The following is an 18,435-nucleotide window of genomic DNA, read 5'->3' on the forward strand; positions in this document are numbered from 1 at the left end:
CGGGCAGAGCAAGCTACTATTGGCTAACACACACAGGTTTACATTTTTTCTCCTACACAGAAGGATATTGTTTTGCTTTACTCACTCTTCTGCAGGCAAGTTTCAAGGACTTTAGCCTTTAATATCATGACTTATTTCAAAGACTGGTTTGTGCAGACAGGTCTTTACTAATATATAAAATATATCAACAAAGGGGGGGATTGTAATAGATTGTTATTGTTTGTTAATCAAATTTAATATGATTGTTTAATACAATATGATTGCTGAAACTGCTTAAGACAATGTGAGAGCTGAGACTGCAAAAGGCCAAATCACAATATCCAGCTGTATAAACAAGAGCTGAAACTGCAGAAAGGCTAAACCACAGTATCCTGCTTTACAAACAGAAATTAGAACATCTCCTTATTAGAAGAAATTGTGTAACTGGTATAGAACCAACGCCTGCACACTCACATCAAAAATGAAGCAGATTACGACCAGCTAGCAACTAGTGGCACAAGCTTTACTCTTCAGCCAAGAACAATGGTTTACCCTGAAGCCTTTAGCAAAAAGTGCCTGGGGAGACTCAAAGCCAACCACTGAGATTCTAAACCCGGATTTAAAGAGGGTCCAAAATCAACTACAGTCCCACAGAAAAGGAAATCTTAGCTACCTATAAAAGAGTTCAAGCTGCCTCAGAGGTAACTGGCACTAAAGCACAGCTCCTCCTAGCACCCCAACAGCCAGTGTTAGGGCGTGTTGCATTGTATTTTCCTGGGGTTCCCCCTCTGATCTGTACGATGTTAGTTCCTTCTTGGTCACCCCTCCCCTTTGATTCTTCCCTCTTGGTTGTAACCTGTTCTTCCTTCTCCCTCTCCCTTGGTTTAAAAAGCAGCGCAGGATATGATTCTATCTCTTTTCTTCTTCTTCTGCCATGGACATCTTCTAATTAAAGCCAGGACTCCAGAAGAGAGCTTCACTTTTACCCCTAGTCCTTGCTATATATATAACTCACCTCTCCTCTGGGCTGTGGCTGGGTGGACGGCAGCCTCAGGGGAGTTGGGGGATTATAAAATAGCAAGGGTGGACGTTTAAAAGAAAGGTTCCCTCTACCCACCATGCCACAAACACCACATAAAGCATATATACATAAACAAAACAAATGGATTTCCCTCATCAAATCACCCTGAGATTTAAAAAAAAATTACAAACTGGTCAAAAGGTAGTCTCACTGATGAAAAAAAGCAAGAACAAGTAACAAGGGCTGAAGAAGCTCCACCATACAACAGACTACCAGCAGAAAAAACACAATATGCTCTTTTTACTAACAGTTCCTTTTGCATCATAAAAATAAACCAGAATTGAAAACTAGCCATAAAAAGCCCCACATAACAGATCACAAAAGCTACTGAAAAAGAAAGTAAATCAAGTCAGCTTGCTAAACTCAAAGCTGTTCAGCTGGCCCTAGACATTGCTAAAAAAGAAAAGTAACAAAAGCTATACCCTTGACCAATTCAAAAATAGTAATCAATGCTGTGTAAGGTTAGCTAGGTAAGTAAAAAAAGCCAACAAGCAGCATAACCCCCCCCAATCTAAGCTGCAAATGAGTAAAAAGACATTGTCACTCAGGTAGAAAAACTACCCGTAAAAGTCCATCATGTAAATACTCATGTTCCCAAGAGTCAGGCTAATAAAGAACACCAAAACAACAAACAAGTAAATCAAGCTACAAAAATAGAAGTGTCAAAAATAGATTTAGATTGGCAACACAAAAGAGAGTTGTTCCTAGCTCAACAGGCCCATGATGCCTCAAGTTATCAGGACAGAAATGCTACCTATAAGTAAGCACAAACCCAAGAAATAAATCTAACCATAGACAGTATTTCTCAAGTTATCCGTATCTGTAATATATGGACTGAGATCAAACAAGCCAAGCAATTAAAACTCCTACAGTATAGTAGGCAGTAGTCCAAATACAAATATAAAGAAGCCTAGCAAATTGACTACATCACACTACCCCAGACATGCCAAAGCAAGCACTATGTGCTGACCATCATAGAAGCCACCACTAAATAGTTAGAAACCCACCCTGTGCCTCATGCTACTGCTCAAAACACCATCTTAAGCCTAAAAAGGCAAGTCCTACAGAAATATAGCATCCCTTAAAAAAAAATCAAGTCAAAAAAGAATAAGTTGTTTCAGTATTTCAGTGAACGGTATTTCAAAAATAGTCTTATAAACACCTAACCCAAAATCATAGTATTAAATAAATATATCATATCCCTTATCATACACCATCAGCCAGCAAAGTTAACCAGAGCAACAGATTACTTAAAACTACCCTGAAAGCAATTAGCAGAAAGACCTTTAAAAATTAAGAAACAAACTTAGCAAAGGACACTTAGATATTCAACCAAAAGTCCATCAGTCAAGCTAGTCCTGCCCAGTCTAAACCCTTGCACACAGCAGATAAAAATAAAGTCCCTGTAGCACACATAAAAATTTTTTTAAGAAAGACTGTTTTGATTAGTCCCACCTCAGGCGAAGGCAAACCCATCTGTAGGATTGTTTTTGCTCAGAGACCAAGTTACACTTAGTAAGCAATGCAAAAAGATAGAAAAACCCATTGTGTACCACAAAAAAACCCTAATCTTCAGTGAAAACTGTGTATAAAGTTTCATTGTGTATGTGCATATACATATATATAGTCAAGTTTAAAAAAAGGTGTTGATATAGGTATCATGCAAATAGCAACTAAAAAAAAGGTTGATAATGTCTTAGGTTACAGGGTAATATGTAACCAAAAGTATGTATTCCATTACCTCTGTTAAAACCAGGTAGGGCAATTGACAATGGAGGTACTAATGACACAGAAGAAGGCTTCAAGAATCAGGACTTTATTGTCCCTCATCACAACCTTTTATACTATTAATCTTATATGCATTACAGCTGTGTGCCATCTCTACCCTTTTGTGATTGGTCAGTACACCTCAGCACTCCATGTTTCATTGCCTTCAATGCTGTTCACCTGTCCTACACAGTTGTAGCCCATTAGGGATGAGGCTTGGCTGCAGCCCCATTCCCAATCACCCACAAACTGTGTGTCTACAATTCCCCCTGTCTTTTCTTTTAAATAAATGCCATGTCTACCATCCTTCTACAGGGCCCTTGCAGAAGAATTAGCAAGCATGGTACAAGTACCTTTTTATGTAGGTTCCACTAGCTCTGGAATGCATCTGGGTACTGACCTTGATTCACTCCCCAAACTTACATTACATTTCATCAAATGTTTTATACTTCTGGGATATTACCAAGCACCATCAAAGTCTTTACACTTATGCCTACAGAATATTAACAAAGACTAATGGCTGCAATTCACAAACACAACACATATGTTTCACCAGCAAATAAACACACTGTATTGAATAATAGACCTACTCTGTTGCTAGCTCCCACTGCAGCTTTAGTAAATTCTCTTGTTCCTTTTTCAGTTTCTGTTGCTTTTGTCTTCTGTAATTTCAGTTCTTTTATCTGCTAAAGCAACATCTCTGCTTGCTGCTTCTCTCCCTCTTGTCTTGTTCTTTTCAATGCTTCCTCTCATGCAGTTTCATATTCATGTTCATAACATAACTCCCATCCATAACTGTGAGGGAAAGGCTGCTCCCACTCTTTGGTAATTAGCACAGCTGCAGTTTATAAGGGGGGAGACTGCCTTCAGCACTACCTCTATCCTTCCCTCTACAACTCCCCCTTTCTTTTTTAACTATAAAATTGCAGCATCTTTAGAAATACATGTTTAGGGAAATTGACATTATGACATATTCACACATTTCCCTTAGGACTAACAGGTAGAAAGACATGTTTAAATACAACACCTAGGTTTTACTAGCAAATAAACACATTGTAGTGATTATTTAGCTCTCAATATTTCTGCTTCCATACAACCAGTTCCAAAACTATTTTTTTGATCTCTTCTGATTTGGCTTTAAGCACTTGATCATGTTCAAGCTGAGCCTGGTCTTGGTCTTCTAATGTCATCTTTTAGTTTTCTGTCTATACTGGTATATTTCTCTTGCACAGCTACTGCATTACTTTCTAGATTTCAGATAGTAGATTCTTTTCTATTTAGTTCTCCTTATTAACTCTTTCATCCTGTCATCTTTGAATGCCTGTTGGAAGCTTTAAGGCTAAAGTCCCTTTCTTCTCCATCATAGTTGGTAACTTTCTCCCTCACTCTATCAAAACCCCTATACTTACGCCTATATAATAGTGACAATGTCAATAAGCTGTACACCTTTATAAAACAACACACAAGAATAAGCTAAGGGCCATATATTACGATAACAGAATCAGCAGCTATATCACTCTATCAACAGCTATTTAATTTTAACAACATCAATAACTATAAAACTTTGTAAAGTAACATGCAAGAATAAGATAGAGTCTATATGTTCCCATCATGCACGTTTTTGAGTTCTCCCTTGTATTGCTAATTCTACCTGCTCTAATGCATCAAGCACTTCTGGGGACAAGCTCCTGGAAGATAACAAGGAGGGATTACCTTTTAATAAATCAAAAAGTGGTGCCAATACCACATTCAATAATTCCAACAATGGTCTTATCCAATTAATAGTATTTAGAAATTTTTGCAAGCCATTTGATGTTTGTATGGAATGATGACTAGTCACCATTTGAGGTTCAACAGTTTGGTTTAAGATTTCCATTACCAAATACTTCCAGGGAGCATGCTGCAACAGTCACTTGTTGGCGGGGGGAGAGGGGGGGAGTGGTGGGTGAGGAGAGTCGAAGAATCTCGTAGGAGTTTTAAAAAACACTTCCTATTAGGTCTAGAGTCAGTGACCATTTAGGTCCAAAGACCTTGGGGGTGCCCATAGATCCAAACACTCCAGCCTCTCTTTCAATGGATTCTGCACTAGGTACTTGCATTGCAAAAGGTATCTGCAAAATGGACTTCCTATTTGAGACACCACAGTTTTCTTAGTAACCTTCATACTTTTCCATTTTCCTCTTGCCTCAAATGACTTATTTCTGTCAATTTTTTAGAGACCAAATAATCTAACAGCACCTCTTACCAACACCAGATCTTTACAAATACATTATAGTGACTCTGAGACTCTGAAATCCCTGATTCCTCTCACCTTTAACTGAGATCTAGGGTTTATTCAAGATGCTTTGTATCAGTGCATGAGTGAAAAACTTCTGTGAATAAACATTTTAGGAAAATAATATAATGAGAGAGAAAATAGGAATATCATCTGCCTTATTTCCTTCCTTATATTATTCACCTGCCAAATTATGTATCTATATAGACATATATATATACAGCAATTGAACAATATGAGTGTTCACACCATGGCAAAAATCTGCCCAAGATAGTCCACATCAATAACTCCAGGTAACACAAACAGCCCTTGCAAAGTAACACTTTAACATCCCACCAGTAATGCACGTAACCCATATCTAAAGGTCCAAAAGCATCTGATGGTATTTCATGTACCTTGGTGTTGCCTATGGTGACTGAGACAGCTGTGATGACATCCATCCTGGCACTTCCCTTGGTTCTGGCATTGAGCGTGCTGCATATGCCTGGAAGGGGTAGCTGGATGTATTGCCAGCTCCAGGCAGCCCTCTGGGTGGCAGAGCTCATCCCTTGCTGTCAAAGTTAGAATAACATAATTTGGCATAGTGTCCCAGTCTGCTGCAGTCCCTCTTCGACCACATCAAAAACAACTTTCAGAGATTTGCTGCCGTGACCTGATTTGTAAGCTGTTCCACCTGATATTGTGTCGTCCGGACTTCACTGCAAGCCTCAATCATATCTACCAGCATAGGATTCTGCAGCAGCAATAAGACCTCTGTACACTCTACGTTTGCATTATCTTTAGCCAATTGCAAAAGCAGAGTTTCTTGGGCTGCTGCACTATGAAATTGTTTTTCAATTGCCTCTCTAAGACAATCTATAAATTTGATATACAGCTCACTAGGCTTCTGCTAATCATTCCATGACTGCTGAGGAGCTCCTACATCTGGTACATGCTACATCATGAGAAATGTGAACTCCTTTCCCTGTTGTAGCACTGTTGGAACTCTGGACATAGAATTTCATGCTTTCTGTGCTGACAGGTACAGACCCACAAGAAAACACTGTGTTTGGCTTGAGGCTATAGAAAAGGTTTCCAAAATTAATAGATAGAACTGAAACTGTGAGTGTGCAGCTTAAACAGAAGTGTGTGATATCACTTGGTAGAAAATTTAGACTTTAAGGTTTTAGAATATAGTAATATGAATGCAACAAGATGGAGGGTTTAGGGCATTAACCTGCCTTGTTCTTTCATCTTCTTCTTCATGGATTTTAGTAATATTGTGTGACTGGATAGAAAAGTACACAGTGCAGAACACAGGTGATTGGTTATTGGGTTAAAAGTAAAAAGCTAATTAGTTGGCATTTGATAATTGGATAAGGCTTAAAAGGCCTTATGGACAGAGCCCTAGGTCGCCATTTGTGGCTTGTTAGATTAGTGTGTAGAAATGCTTACTGTCTGTAAAAATGTAATATAGATAAGAAAAATAAATATCCTAAGTCTGAATGTGAGAGCCATCTCTCTGCTCATTAATCCTGATCCTGGGGAAAATAACTGGATGCTTTTACATAGCACCAAGGGGTGCAGTCAGGCTTGGAGCTGCAGGGTGTTAGTTGGAGGGTCCCTCATGAGCTGGGGCAGACCCACTCAAAAGTGACGGATCATCTTGAGAACGTTCTAAATTACTTAAGGGGACCTCATTCACTAGCTCATTCACTGTGACTCAAAAACCAACACAGGAAGGGGGAGAAGCAAATCTGTGCTATCTGGCAACAGCTGAAGGGGTTTAACTCATTACTAAAGATATCTCGTAGCATAGACTGAGCAAAACGGGAAGTAAACCCATGCTGCCTCAGAATTATGCAGATTCTTAAATCTTTGCTTATGCTCCAATGAAAAGGTTTCTACTCATCCAGGCTGTCACCATTATTTTGGATCACGGGACATGCTAGAATCTGATTTTCCATGTCTAGCTCCCCCCCCCCCCCCAATACAATATAAAATTGTTCATACAATTTTTCCCAAAATCTTTTTAGACCTGCCCCTCTTATTGGAATGGCCACTAGTTCTGGTGTAAGTATATCTTGCAGTGGAGGGGTGGTTGGTGGGCTTCTTGTTTCATTTAACTCTGCCAGCCCCAATGAATCAATCAAAATACGCTCTGGTTGTGAATGGGATACACCATTGGCTTTTGCCTGTGGGAAATGTGCTTGCCCATCTGCAGCCTCTGCCACAGCATCCTGCTGGCTAAAAAGCACAGACAGGAGCTGTCTGATACGGCCCCACCAATTCTCCCCAGGGTTTGACAGCCCCAGCTCTGTCTGCAGCTGCAGGACTCAGAAGCAGCTCCTGGTTAGCTCTGCACCACCCAAGTAGCAGCAGAGGTAACTGCTTGCCAAGGAAAGCTGCAGCAGCTGGCAGTCCTTTCTCAGCAACCCGCACAGCTTCTGGGTGCTATCCCAAACCTCTTGTGTGAGTGGTAGGGTTACAGTGGCTCCACCATGGCCAGGCCGGGCTGGCACGGCTTCCAAGACCTTGAATTTCAACATCGCCATCCAGGGGAAGAGCGCAATTCTTGGGCGATACCGTCAGGATAGGACCCTTCACAGAGGGCGCAGTCACAGAGGGAGGAGGAGACAAAGGGGATATGGCTGCAGCTATGGGGTCAGCTGCTGGAGCGGCAGTAATGAGTGCTGTTTCTCTATTGCCTTTTATTTTTAACAAAGCTTCCCAAACTGAACCCCACATCATAAGTGACCCTGTGGTTGTCTCTCCCCCCACTCTGTGTTCAAAGAAGAAACACAAAGAAGGTAGTCTGTGTGTTCATACTCATGCTGTTTCATCCACACCAAATAAAAACATGCGTAGCACCTGCTCCTCCCATCTTTTACCTTTATTCTATAAAATTCACAGCAGAGTGTCCAATATGCAGTCCTCCTCTACTGACATCTGAGCTGCCATTCCTAAGTTTGCAACTGCTCAGCTAGGAGAGGCGTGTTTGTTTGAAAGTCATCCACTCCATTCTTCAGGCTCTTGCCTGGCTCAGTTCTGCAGGCTTTTAGTTAGTCAGCTCCTTAGGCTCTTTGTTAGCCTGCTAGTGCAGCTGGGCTCCACCATCTTAGTTGTCCACATGAATCACCTCATGATCATGTTGGGTGCACCAGATGATGGTGGAGGTATGACTGACACAGGAGAAGGCTTCAAGCATCAGCACTTTATTGTCCCTCATCACAACCTTTTATACATTTATATAAGATGAAGATATTAATCTTAAATGCATTACACCTGTGTGCCCTCTCTACCCTTTTGTCATTGGTCAGTACACCTCAGCACTCTTTGTTTCATTGCCTTGAGTACTGTTCACCTGTCCTACACAGTTGTAGCTCATTAGGGATGAGGCTTGGCTGCAGCCCATTCTCAATCACCCACAAACTGTGTGTCTACTGTGTGTGTACACAACTCTTCCATGACTCATCCCTCATAACTTCGGGGGAGATATCTTCTGTTAATAGGCCAGCTGATAAAACCAAGTAAGGCAGTGTTCTTTGTCTCTTCCACGACCCATCCTCTCTCCAGGGAGATATCTTCTGTTAATAGGCCATTGAGTCTCACAACATGACTGATAAAATTACAGCATCCCATTGTGGGTTGTTCCACCCAGGGGGAGGAGCCAAGCATTCCTACCTAGACATAATCTAAGATTTAGAACACCACAGACAGCCTTTTTCCACTAAATTCCCAGAAGACTGAACCCATCAACACCACCACTAAATCTCCAGAGGAAAACTACACCCTTCTAGAGGATCATTGCTTCAACATAACCACATCTATCACTCCAAGAAGACTGCAGCCACCCTTTAATCAGACTGCTACCAACACTCTGACCAACAGGTTGTCAGTGATTTACTCTGTCAGTATTTTTTTGTACAGCTGCATTTTTATTTTAATTTTCATAGTAAAGAACTGTTATTCCTATTCCCATATTTTTGCCTGAGAGCCCTTTAATTTCAAAGTGAAAATAATTCAGAAGGAAGGGTTTTACATTTTCCATTTCAAGGGAGGCTCCTGCCTTCCTTAGCAGACACCTGTCTTTCAAACCAATACACTCTGAAAGATTATTTGCATATTAAGGTATTTTTTGCAGTTAAAAAAGATGAATCCTTGCAAATTTACATAAAGTATTCAAACTTTATGTAAAAAAGTTTCTTGTGGTGTACTGACAAATTTTGAGCATCTGTTTTCTCTGATGACACCTCCCATTTGTGTCCTTTTTTACCTCCCAGCATATGGTGTTTTAAAAGAGATAACTAAAATCAATTGGCTAAATAATGTTGTTTTCCTTGAAAAATAAATGCACATCTTAAGCACAGCCATAAGGGAAACAGAGTTACACTCTTTAAAATCCAACTACAGCAGTTTTTTGACAAGTTTTAACCATAAAATGCTGTAAGTTAAGGGGAAGGGAAAAACGGCAGCTGGAAGATGTTAACTTGGTTGAAACAATGGTGTGTTTATTTCATGTTGGGATTTCAACAGACCCTTAATTAGGGTCTGTTAAACCATGCAATTTTCATTAAAAAATATCTTGATGAGATTCTGATTATCAAGAAGTGCCTGGGAGACTTGGCACCTGTTACTCTTTGAAAGAACATTCATCCAGAAAAGCAGGCAGGCAAATTATACCACCCAACTCATAGAATAAATATTAAGTCTAAATATCCAGAGTATTTAAAATAATAATGTAAATACTGGAAATACTTTGTGTGGTCTAGACTTTGTGAGTCTAGTGAGAATAAGCAGACAGCAGTGTTCAAACCAAGTAGGCAAAAACACACGGGTTGTCTGCTATGAGATGAAATACTAATAGAATAATCACACTCTGAATGTATAGCTGGTAAAGTCACTACTGTGGCATTTCCTTAGGACATGAAAAATTTTACCTACCTATGTTGTGAAAAACAGCTTAGTTATTGAAAACAGCATTTGAAATACAATTTTTCTATTTTTCTTTTTTTCTAGCAAAAAAGTCAGTGTACAAGACCAGATATTATCATTCATATTGAAACACACATTCAGAATATATTAATTTTTCAAAACATTGAATAAGGAATTCTCATAAATAGCACTGCTATATTCATCTTGATGTAACTTGCAAGAGTGTTAAAAAAATTACTAAATAGATGGTACTCAAACCTGGAGTGAATTATGGATGCATGGATAAATTAGAAAGAGAACCAGTTCTGTTATTCTGAAGTAACTTGCTCACCTGACTTTTCTTAGATGAAAAGATAGCCCCCAAATTTTCTCTTCTTATTAAGAGATAAATGTTCTGTTATGTATATATAGAAATACACATATCAACTTCAATCTGGTCTGAGTTACCTCTATCTTTTATATGAAGTACATGAAGGCACATTTTGGGAATCTTTTGTAGATCTAAATGAGGGGGGATCTAGACTGATCGCCCCTGCGTTTTTGTGTCAAATTTTGGCTGAAGTTTACTGCCCCCAAAGTGGAATTCTCTTATGAACACTCTTAGGCCATTTCAGAACAAAGTCAGTGGAATCAGCTTAAAGCTCTTAAACCAAATTTGGATGACTTTACACTTTTGTGAACAACTTACACAGACAATTTTAGCTTTGCAGCTGTGTCAAGAGAAATTTCAAGAAATAACTTCTCAACTTCAATAACTAGATGTGAGAGAAATGAACTGTTAATGCCTTCAGTTGCCCTTGTCATGAGAAAAATTAAAAAGAATGTTAGATTGTGGCAACATGGCTACTAGATCAGCCTCAGGACAAATCAATGTCAGTTAATGGGAATTCAGATTAGACTAATCAGAAACCAAACTTCTAAATCTGTAAGAATTGTGTATTATTTTTCTCACCACATATAAAATCAGATACCTTTTGAGTAAAATTTCAGGCAAAGTTCATAGAGTCCATGTTTTTTGTGGCATGGACTGTTTTAGAAATACTGCAGTAAAAAGACTGTCATAAAAAATGCAACCTGCCTCTGAAGCAGATTCAGCCCTGGGAAGAGAGCTTGTTGTCCCTGTTGTAATCTATTAGAAATGTTATGCTCTTACCTAGAGCTGCCCTCTGAATCTGCCTTTGGATTATCTTTCCTTTCAGATGGTCTGTAAAAGACACAAAATGCAAATAATTAGAATTCAAAGTGTCAAAAATCAATTAAGTCATTACCTACTTCCCACCATTTGAAACTCCTCTGTTGCTGGGCAATTTTAGGGTTTTTTTGTGATCCATGGGACAAGCTGATTTCTGAGTTCTCTCCTTCTCTCCACTGCAAGTAAACAAGTAGGCACAATGTGACTGTACATATACTGAGATTTAACTGTCCAGTAAGAAAGACTGAAAATCAGGCATTTACTGTCAAGAACTTCCACAAGATAATGATCTCCTAGTGCTAGATACAAAAGAAATCCAAGTGGGAATTCCAAGTATTTATTCAAACAGACTTAAAAGCACTTACCAGATAGTAGGTCACTAGTCCACCCCTTTGCCAGTGAAAATTGGCAATTCCCCCAAATCGATTTTTTTTCTCATCTGTCCTGCTCAGTTTTAAATATCCCATGTACTAGAGCTTCTGCAAGTTCTACTACTGTCCTGGTTCTGGCTGGAGTTAACTTTTTCAGTAGCTGGGAGGGGACCATGAGGTTATTCTACCTCACATCATTGTTGGGGTAAGGGGAAAGGGACACTCTTCTTGGGCGAAGGGTCAAGTAAACATGGCAGAGGGAGCCATCCTATATTGCCTAATATTGGGGAGGTTTTCTGTGTGAATTGTTTCTTTTCCTGTACCCTCTGTCATTGACATTGTTGCTGTTACTGTTCATTTTCTTATCTCATTGCTGTTTCCAGTAAATTGTTCTTATCTCAGCCTGTGATCTTTGCCTTTCTTACCTTCAATAATTCTCTCCATCCCACCACAGCTGGGAAGGGGAGGGGAGAAAGGGGCAGTGAGAGACAGCAGCGTGTGGTTTGGAGAGTCTTGGTAGGGGCACTGAGTTGGGCAGTACCATTCCAAAATCACAGCAACTACTCAACAGGACTCAATGTGTAGATGTCATTGGTTTTCAATCAAAAATTAACCAATTCCATTACCTCAGCATTCCTAGTTAGACTCCCATGCCCCATATAATTCACTTTTATTCTTCTTTTATCAATTTCTCACCTGATCTATGACAATGGGCCAGTTTCCCAATAATTTCAAACAATAATTAGATTACCACATGGGAAGCCATTATTCAAAGACATTAATAGAACCAAGAAAGGAAAAACATAACCCTAAATATAGAATTTCAACAGTAAATGTATTCTGAAGGGGGATGGGATTATGCCTCTTAAGTTTTCAAATTAAAACAATTTCTAAGCAGAGATTTGTTCATAATATTTGCTAAGTTGTAAATCTGGATACCAGGGAAAGAAAAAAAATCCATTTTTTTCCCCTCTAGACCTGTGATTATTTATAACATATCAGCATGCATTTTGAATTAAAAATATAATTTTTCTTACAAGTGAAGTCTAAGAGTGGAAGCTAATCAGAGCCAAATTAAGTCATTAAAATTTGGTAAATGCTTAACCAGAGAATATAAAAAAAAAATTAAATTCACAGGTCATAAGAATTAGATTGTTCTGCGAGCACAAAAGAACCATAACAAATTGATTTTCTTTGGAAATCACAAGAATAATCGTTAAGTATTTAGTAGCATTGTAGGAAATTTATTATTTGCAGTACACTACAGTATAACATTCAAGTTTTGTTGTTCTGAATGTTTATAGAAAACAAACGAAACACCCTACCTACTTTTTGACTATAAAATAGACATTGAGTTGTATTTTTCTGCAGAGAAAGTTTTATTCTTTCAAATTATTTTTAATTAAGCCAAATTTTTCTGCAATTAAAATTACCTGTAAAATTAGGAGAATGTAATTTGTAAAATTAGCAAAAGCCTTCAGCTACCAAGAAACAGGTTAAGTGAAATAGCTAACTTCATCTAACCCTGCTATTAAAAAAAATAAATCCTCCATCTCAGCTATACTAACACTCAACCAAAGAGCCACATTCAGTTAAATAAGTTGATTCTTGTAACTGTAGAAAAAACACCCTTGATTACAAATTTTTACTGATAAAAAACTGGTTGAATGATCAACATTCATGCTATTTCTGCTTTGAAAGTGATATAAAGCAAGTCAGTTGATTTCAATACTCAATGAAATGCGGTTAAACACGCTACTTTCTCCTCAAATTTCTTTTTGCTATTCTTACTATTTAGATCCTTGTATTCTATTGCACTGTTTCACACAGTGTGGCGTTACTCACTCAATATTGAGCCATGAGACAGCCATGAAACAATTTGTAGTTATCTTGAAACTCATTTCAATTGGTTACCATTAACAGAGGTGCCTCAGAAACAATCTATGCATTTATCTTTGTGTAAGAGCTCTGAAACTCTCTCAAGTGCTCTGATCTACAAAAGGCAACTGCCACTGTTGTTTGAAAAATATGGTTCCAGTAGGGACAACAGGCTTTTCATCAAGAGCCACCTGAAAATAAGGGTGACATACAGTTCTCAGTCTTGTCCACTAATGGTGTTATACCTCCTTCTTTAACTTTGCTACTAACAGATCATCAGCAGTATAAATGTTTTGTGTTTCAAGTGGCAATGAGGTCAACTGAAAAAAAGCAGGCCACACAAGTCAATGAGAGTAAGATCAAGTAGACAGACAACAGCTTGCCATCAATACAAATATGTGGAAACACAAGAACGTTTTCACTGGGTTTTAAATTATAGCCAAAAGGCTTGACTTTCAATTACATAGAGTTTACTCTGAACATAGGTAGGATAGAAACCACAGGCTGCAGAAGCTCTACTTGTGTTGCAAGCTTTGTCAAACCACTCAGCAGTGTGAAAGTGTCCCAAATGTTAATCTCTCCCTTCATTCTAGCCATTGTACACTTCTGCTTCACCCGTAACATGGACCATGATCCTGCAAGAAAACTACTTCTTCTACTTGGCATCTTTGTGAAAGAATTAGAAGTTTGAATCAGACCACCTGTAATCAGAGAGGAAATAAAAAAAACTTCTCTATCGGCTAGAAAAATTAAACTCCAACCTTACCATTCTTCTAGAAAAACAGTTTTCTTTTTCTCCTTTAAATAGAAATAGAAAGGTGACATTTATACAATTCACATAGTCCAAACTGCCTTTTAAGGGCAGCACAAACTGAACTTCATTTACTAAAAAAGTCCATGGGGAGAAACTGAAATTGCATTATGGGAAAAGTAGGCCAAACACAAGTTCTGATTCAGGGGACATGGTAATATCATGAGGCACCTGACAATAGTTCCATACCAAGACTTAGCCAGACAGAAATTATTTAATCTTTCAACTTGTTTTAATCAAATTTGAAATTTGACTGTTTAGATTTTGTTATAAATACATATTGTGATATTGGCTTTTCACAAGTATTAAGATTAATGTTATATGTATAATGTTAGAATAGCTTTTGCTGTGTGAATGTAGTCTTTTTCTTTTTCTCCTGCTATTAGCTAGAATTTAGGTGTAGGTCAGAAGAATTTAGGTGTTAGGTTCAGGTCCTGCCTGAATGGGCAGGATAACCTCGAGTGAACAGATGATGGAGCCCAGGCTGCTATCAACACTCAACCATCTGTGGAAGAAGGAGCCAAAGGCCAAATCAAAAGATGATAAGATAGGAATTAAAACTGCAAAACCAAGAAATGTGCTTGCTCTAAAAAGGCAGACCCAAGGAGTGGCCATGCAAAATGGTTCCCAGAAAAGTTGGAATATGCATGAAGTCCATGTAGCAGAAATAGTATATAAAGGATGTTTCCAAAACACCAGGTGTGCTCTTGGCAGAGTGCCAAGGCACCCGGCTGTCGTTCTAATTGGGAACGGCAGGAAGAACAACACGGACTCTCAAGGGAGTCAGAACAGGAGAGAATCTCTAGTTTATTGCTACAGCCATGTTATATAGACTAGTTCGTGGAAAGTACAGAAAGGAAACTCTTATTGGTTAGTAAAGTGCTACATTACCATCATTGGTCAGTGGGGTTCACCACCCCCTGACTTTCTCCTGCAAGGAAAACACGGGAACAGACAAACAGCACCTGCAGGCTGTTTTCTGTCTTTGAGGATTGTTTTGAATCCTCCCATGAAATTCCCAGGCTAGCTTCTCAGGCAGGTCTGGCAGGCCATGGGGCCTGCAGCTTTCTCTAAAGCTAGCCTCCACAACTCACCCTTTTGGTTTAGGAAAAAAATAAAAAATGTACAGTGTTTGTAACATCCTGCTGGGCCCTGCAGGAGGGAGAACAAACACGGCACAAGTGGTTTCTTTTACTAGATATTGGAATGGATATTAATTTGGAATTTTGGTTTAAGATGATGTTTAAAGATTGTTTTCCTTGCAAGGATTTGACGGTTGAGTCAAATATCCTTAACTCAGTGAACTAATACAAAACATTGTTAGTCTGTTCAAACTGACAGTCTAACTTGTCAATATAGTGGTTTAAAAGAACACGAAAGTGGTACAAAATGAGCAAATTTGGGTCTCGCAGGGATTGCAGGACTTTGGTGCGGTTCACCCCCTGCAAGGCGGGGGGGAACGCGTGCTGGCCGGGGCACTGCTCGAGCCCCGGCACCGTCTCGCGGGGCGGCTCGGGTTCGCAGGAGAAGAACCTGGCAGCACAAGGCTGGCAGAACCCGGCCCGGTGCCCGTAGCACGGTCCGCGCGCGCGCGGGCCGCACTGACGGGCGCGGGGGGTAGCGAAGTTCGCTCCCCGTCCTCCCCGCCGCTTCCCCGCTGGAGCGCGGGCGAGCGCGGGGCAGCGGGGGTGTTGTGCAGGTCCCACGGCTCCGCGCCAACCCTCGCGGCTCGCTCCGCGCGGGGCGCACACGCGCGGGGAAGTGGTGGGTGTCCGCGGGGGTGCCGCGGTTTCGCGCCGCTTCCTGCGGCACAGAAGAAAGGAGCTCACAGGGCACGCGCGCGCGAGCGAAAGTGGGGCCTGGGCTCCCCCCCCTCTCCCCCGCCGCTTCTTGGCTGGCACCTTGGATGGGTGCGGGGGAGGGAATGCTCACCACGGCCCCGGCCCCGGCTCCAGATCTGGGCTTGGGCTCGGCTTTTACGGGGTTTTCGTGGCCGGCCGGAGCTAGGGGGCCCGGCTGGCCGCCCGGCCCGCGGCCGGTGGCAGCGGGCAGCGTCCTGAGTTAGCCTTTTTTTTCCTTCTTTTCCACCTTTTCTCTCGTTTTTTCCTCGCCGCTGCTGCTGCTGCTGTGGGGATTTTACCGGTGGCTGCGGCTCTTCTGTGTGCTTGGGCATTTGCCCTGGCTCCGCGGCGGCGGCGGCGGCGCCCCCCCGCCCCCTGGGCGCGGGGGGGGCTGAAGAGAGGGTTTTTCGCGGCCGCACTGGCAGGTACTCGGGGCACCGGCGGAGGCTCCACGGCGGCCGCTGGCAGCAGTGCTTGCAGCGCTGGTCCTGGAGGGGCCGGCGGAGGCTCCGCGGAGGGCGCAGGCAAAGGCGGCTCTCGCTGCGCTGGCGATGGCAGCGCCTGCGGGTGCGGTAAAGGCAGAGCCGAGCGATTTTCGCTGTTCTGTTGTTTTTCTGCTGGTAAAACCTGCGCGCCGAGCTCTGCGGATGGCGGGCGCTCAAATTTTTCTGGAGAGGGAGATCTCTGGTCTACGGATTGCTCCTGCCCGCTGCTAAAGTTCTCTAAGGGTCCGGGCAGAGCTGAAGGACCGCTACACAGCTCGGTTTCACTGTTTTTAGGCTGGCACTGTTCCAGTGCCTTAAAAATCACTCCCCAAGTTGCTGCTAAGCTGCACGCACTGGTATCTCCCATAGCCAGCTTAGTCCACAGGTGGTCCCCCACTGACCACCAAATCTCAAGGTTAAACACATCATTCACAGTCATAGCAAACTCCTGCGCTTTCACCCAGTGGAACAAAGAGCATATATCTTCTTCAGGAATACAGAGTCTCATGCTCAGCAAGGTGTCTTGCCATGCAAAACTGACAAGTTGCTCGTCAGCTAAATCACAGTTCTCCATTATGAAAACTCTTTTTATCTTGGCGGCTCTGCGAATGCAATTATGCAAACGCTATCGGCTTGGACCCGGGATTTCAAGCTCTGCTTCACCAAGATAGGCCGTTCCAAGCCCGCTCTCCGGCAGGCTCCACTATCCCGTTGGTTAAAAACCAGCTTCCTCTAGGAAAGCCCGGGAGAATTCCACTTACCCCTCTAGGGGGAAGGGCTGGCTTTGTCCTCGCTCGCTGCTTACCCTCAGGGGATTAGCAGATGTCGTCACGTTGGTTGCTTTCTGACCTCGGGGGTCGGCTGCACATCACGTCGGGTTACCAGACCTCGGAGGGTTGGTTCATCATCACGCGGGGTCACCAGATGTCGTTCTAATTGGGAACGGCAGGAAGAACGACACGGACTCTCAAGGGAGTCAGAACAGGAGAGAATCTCTAGTTTATTGCTACAGCCATGTTATATAGACTAGTTCGTGGAAAGTACAGAAAGGAAACTCTTATTGGTTAGTAAAGTGCTACATTACCATCATTGGTCAGTGGGGTTCACCACCCCCTGACTTTCTCCTGCAAGGAAAATACGGGAAAAGACAAACAGCACCTGCAGGCTGTTTTCTGTCTTTGAGGATTGTTTTGAATCCTCCCATGAAATTCCCAGGCTAGCTTCTCAGGCAGGTCTGGCAGGCCATGGGGCCTGCAGCTTGCTCTAAAGCTAGCCTCCACACCCGGCCATTACTATTTACTTATTTTCTGTGTCTCTTATTGTCTTTATAAAACCTTTTAAACTTTACCAGGAGAGTGAACTTAGTTTTTCACAATTTCATTTGGGAAAAATAAAAGTTTTCACTTAGAAGCTCTTTTTTTTTTTCATAAACCCTTAAGATTTTCTGTGCATGTTTTTGATTAAAGTAATCTTGTTTTTATTTCACTATAAATACTTGTAGCAGAGAATGAATGTTTCTGCTCTACTTTTCTGCCTCTGAGTACACCACTGCTCCAATGCTAGGTTTTGGAGTTCATAAGTGACAGAAGTAGGGGATGATTCCAGTACTGCTGCCTGCACAAATCTTCCCATATAAACAAGAGGAAGATTTCAGTCTTTAGTTTTGCCTGTCCTACAATCTCCATAAACACACATATATACTCAAAGAAATATGAAGAATCACATTCTCATAAAAAACCTCACCATGTCTTCTGATTCCAAATGTAAAGTTGTGGACGAGGTAATGCTTAAATGTGGTTTGTAAAAATTGAATTTAGAATGTGGAGAAAATCTCTCAACAT

At 41.3% G+C, this 18,435-nt stretch overlaps 1 protein-coding gene across 1 annotated transcript in view; it reads right to left on the bottom strand.

Annotated features, from left to right (window-relative positions):
• KIF6 (kinesin family member 6) overlaps positions 1-18,435 on the bottom strand; it is a 260,796-nt gene that overhangs the window by 60,072 nt on the left and 182,289 nt on the right. The window contains exon 16 of the mRNA XM_058835346.1: positions 11,170-11,220. Within this exon, the coding sequence (XP_058691329.1) occupies positions 11,170-11,220 (51 nt within the window). The remainder of the gene's footprint in view (positions 1-11,169; positions 11,221-18,435) is intronic.

The sequence above is a fragment of the Poecile atricapillus genome, chromosome 3 (genome assembly GCF_030490865.1).
Source record: "Poecile atricapillus isolate bPoeAtr1 chromosome 3, bPoeAtr1.hap1, whole genome shotgun sequence".
NCBI classification, from domain to species: Eukaryota; Metazoa; Chordata; class Aves; order Passeriformes; family Paridae; genus Poecile; species Poecile atricapillus.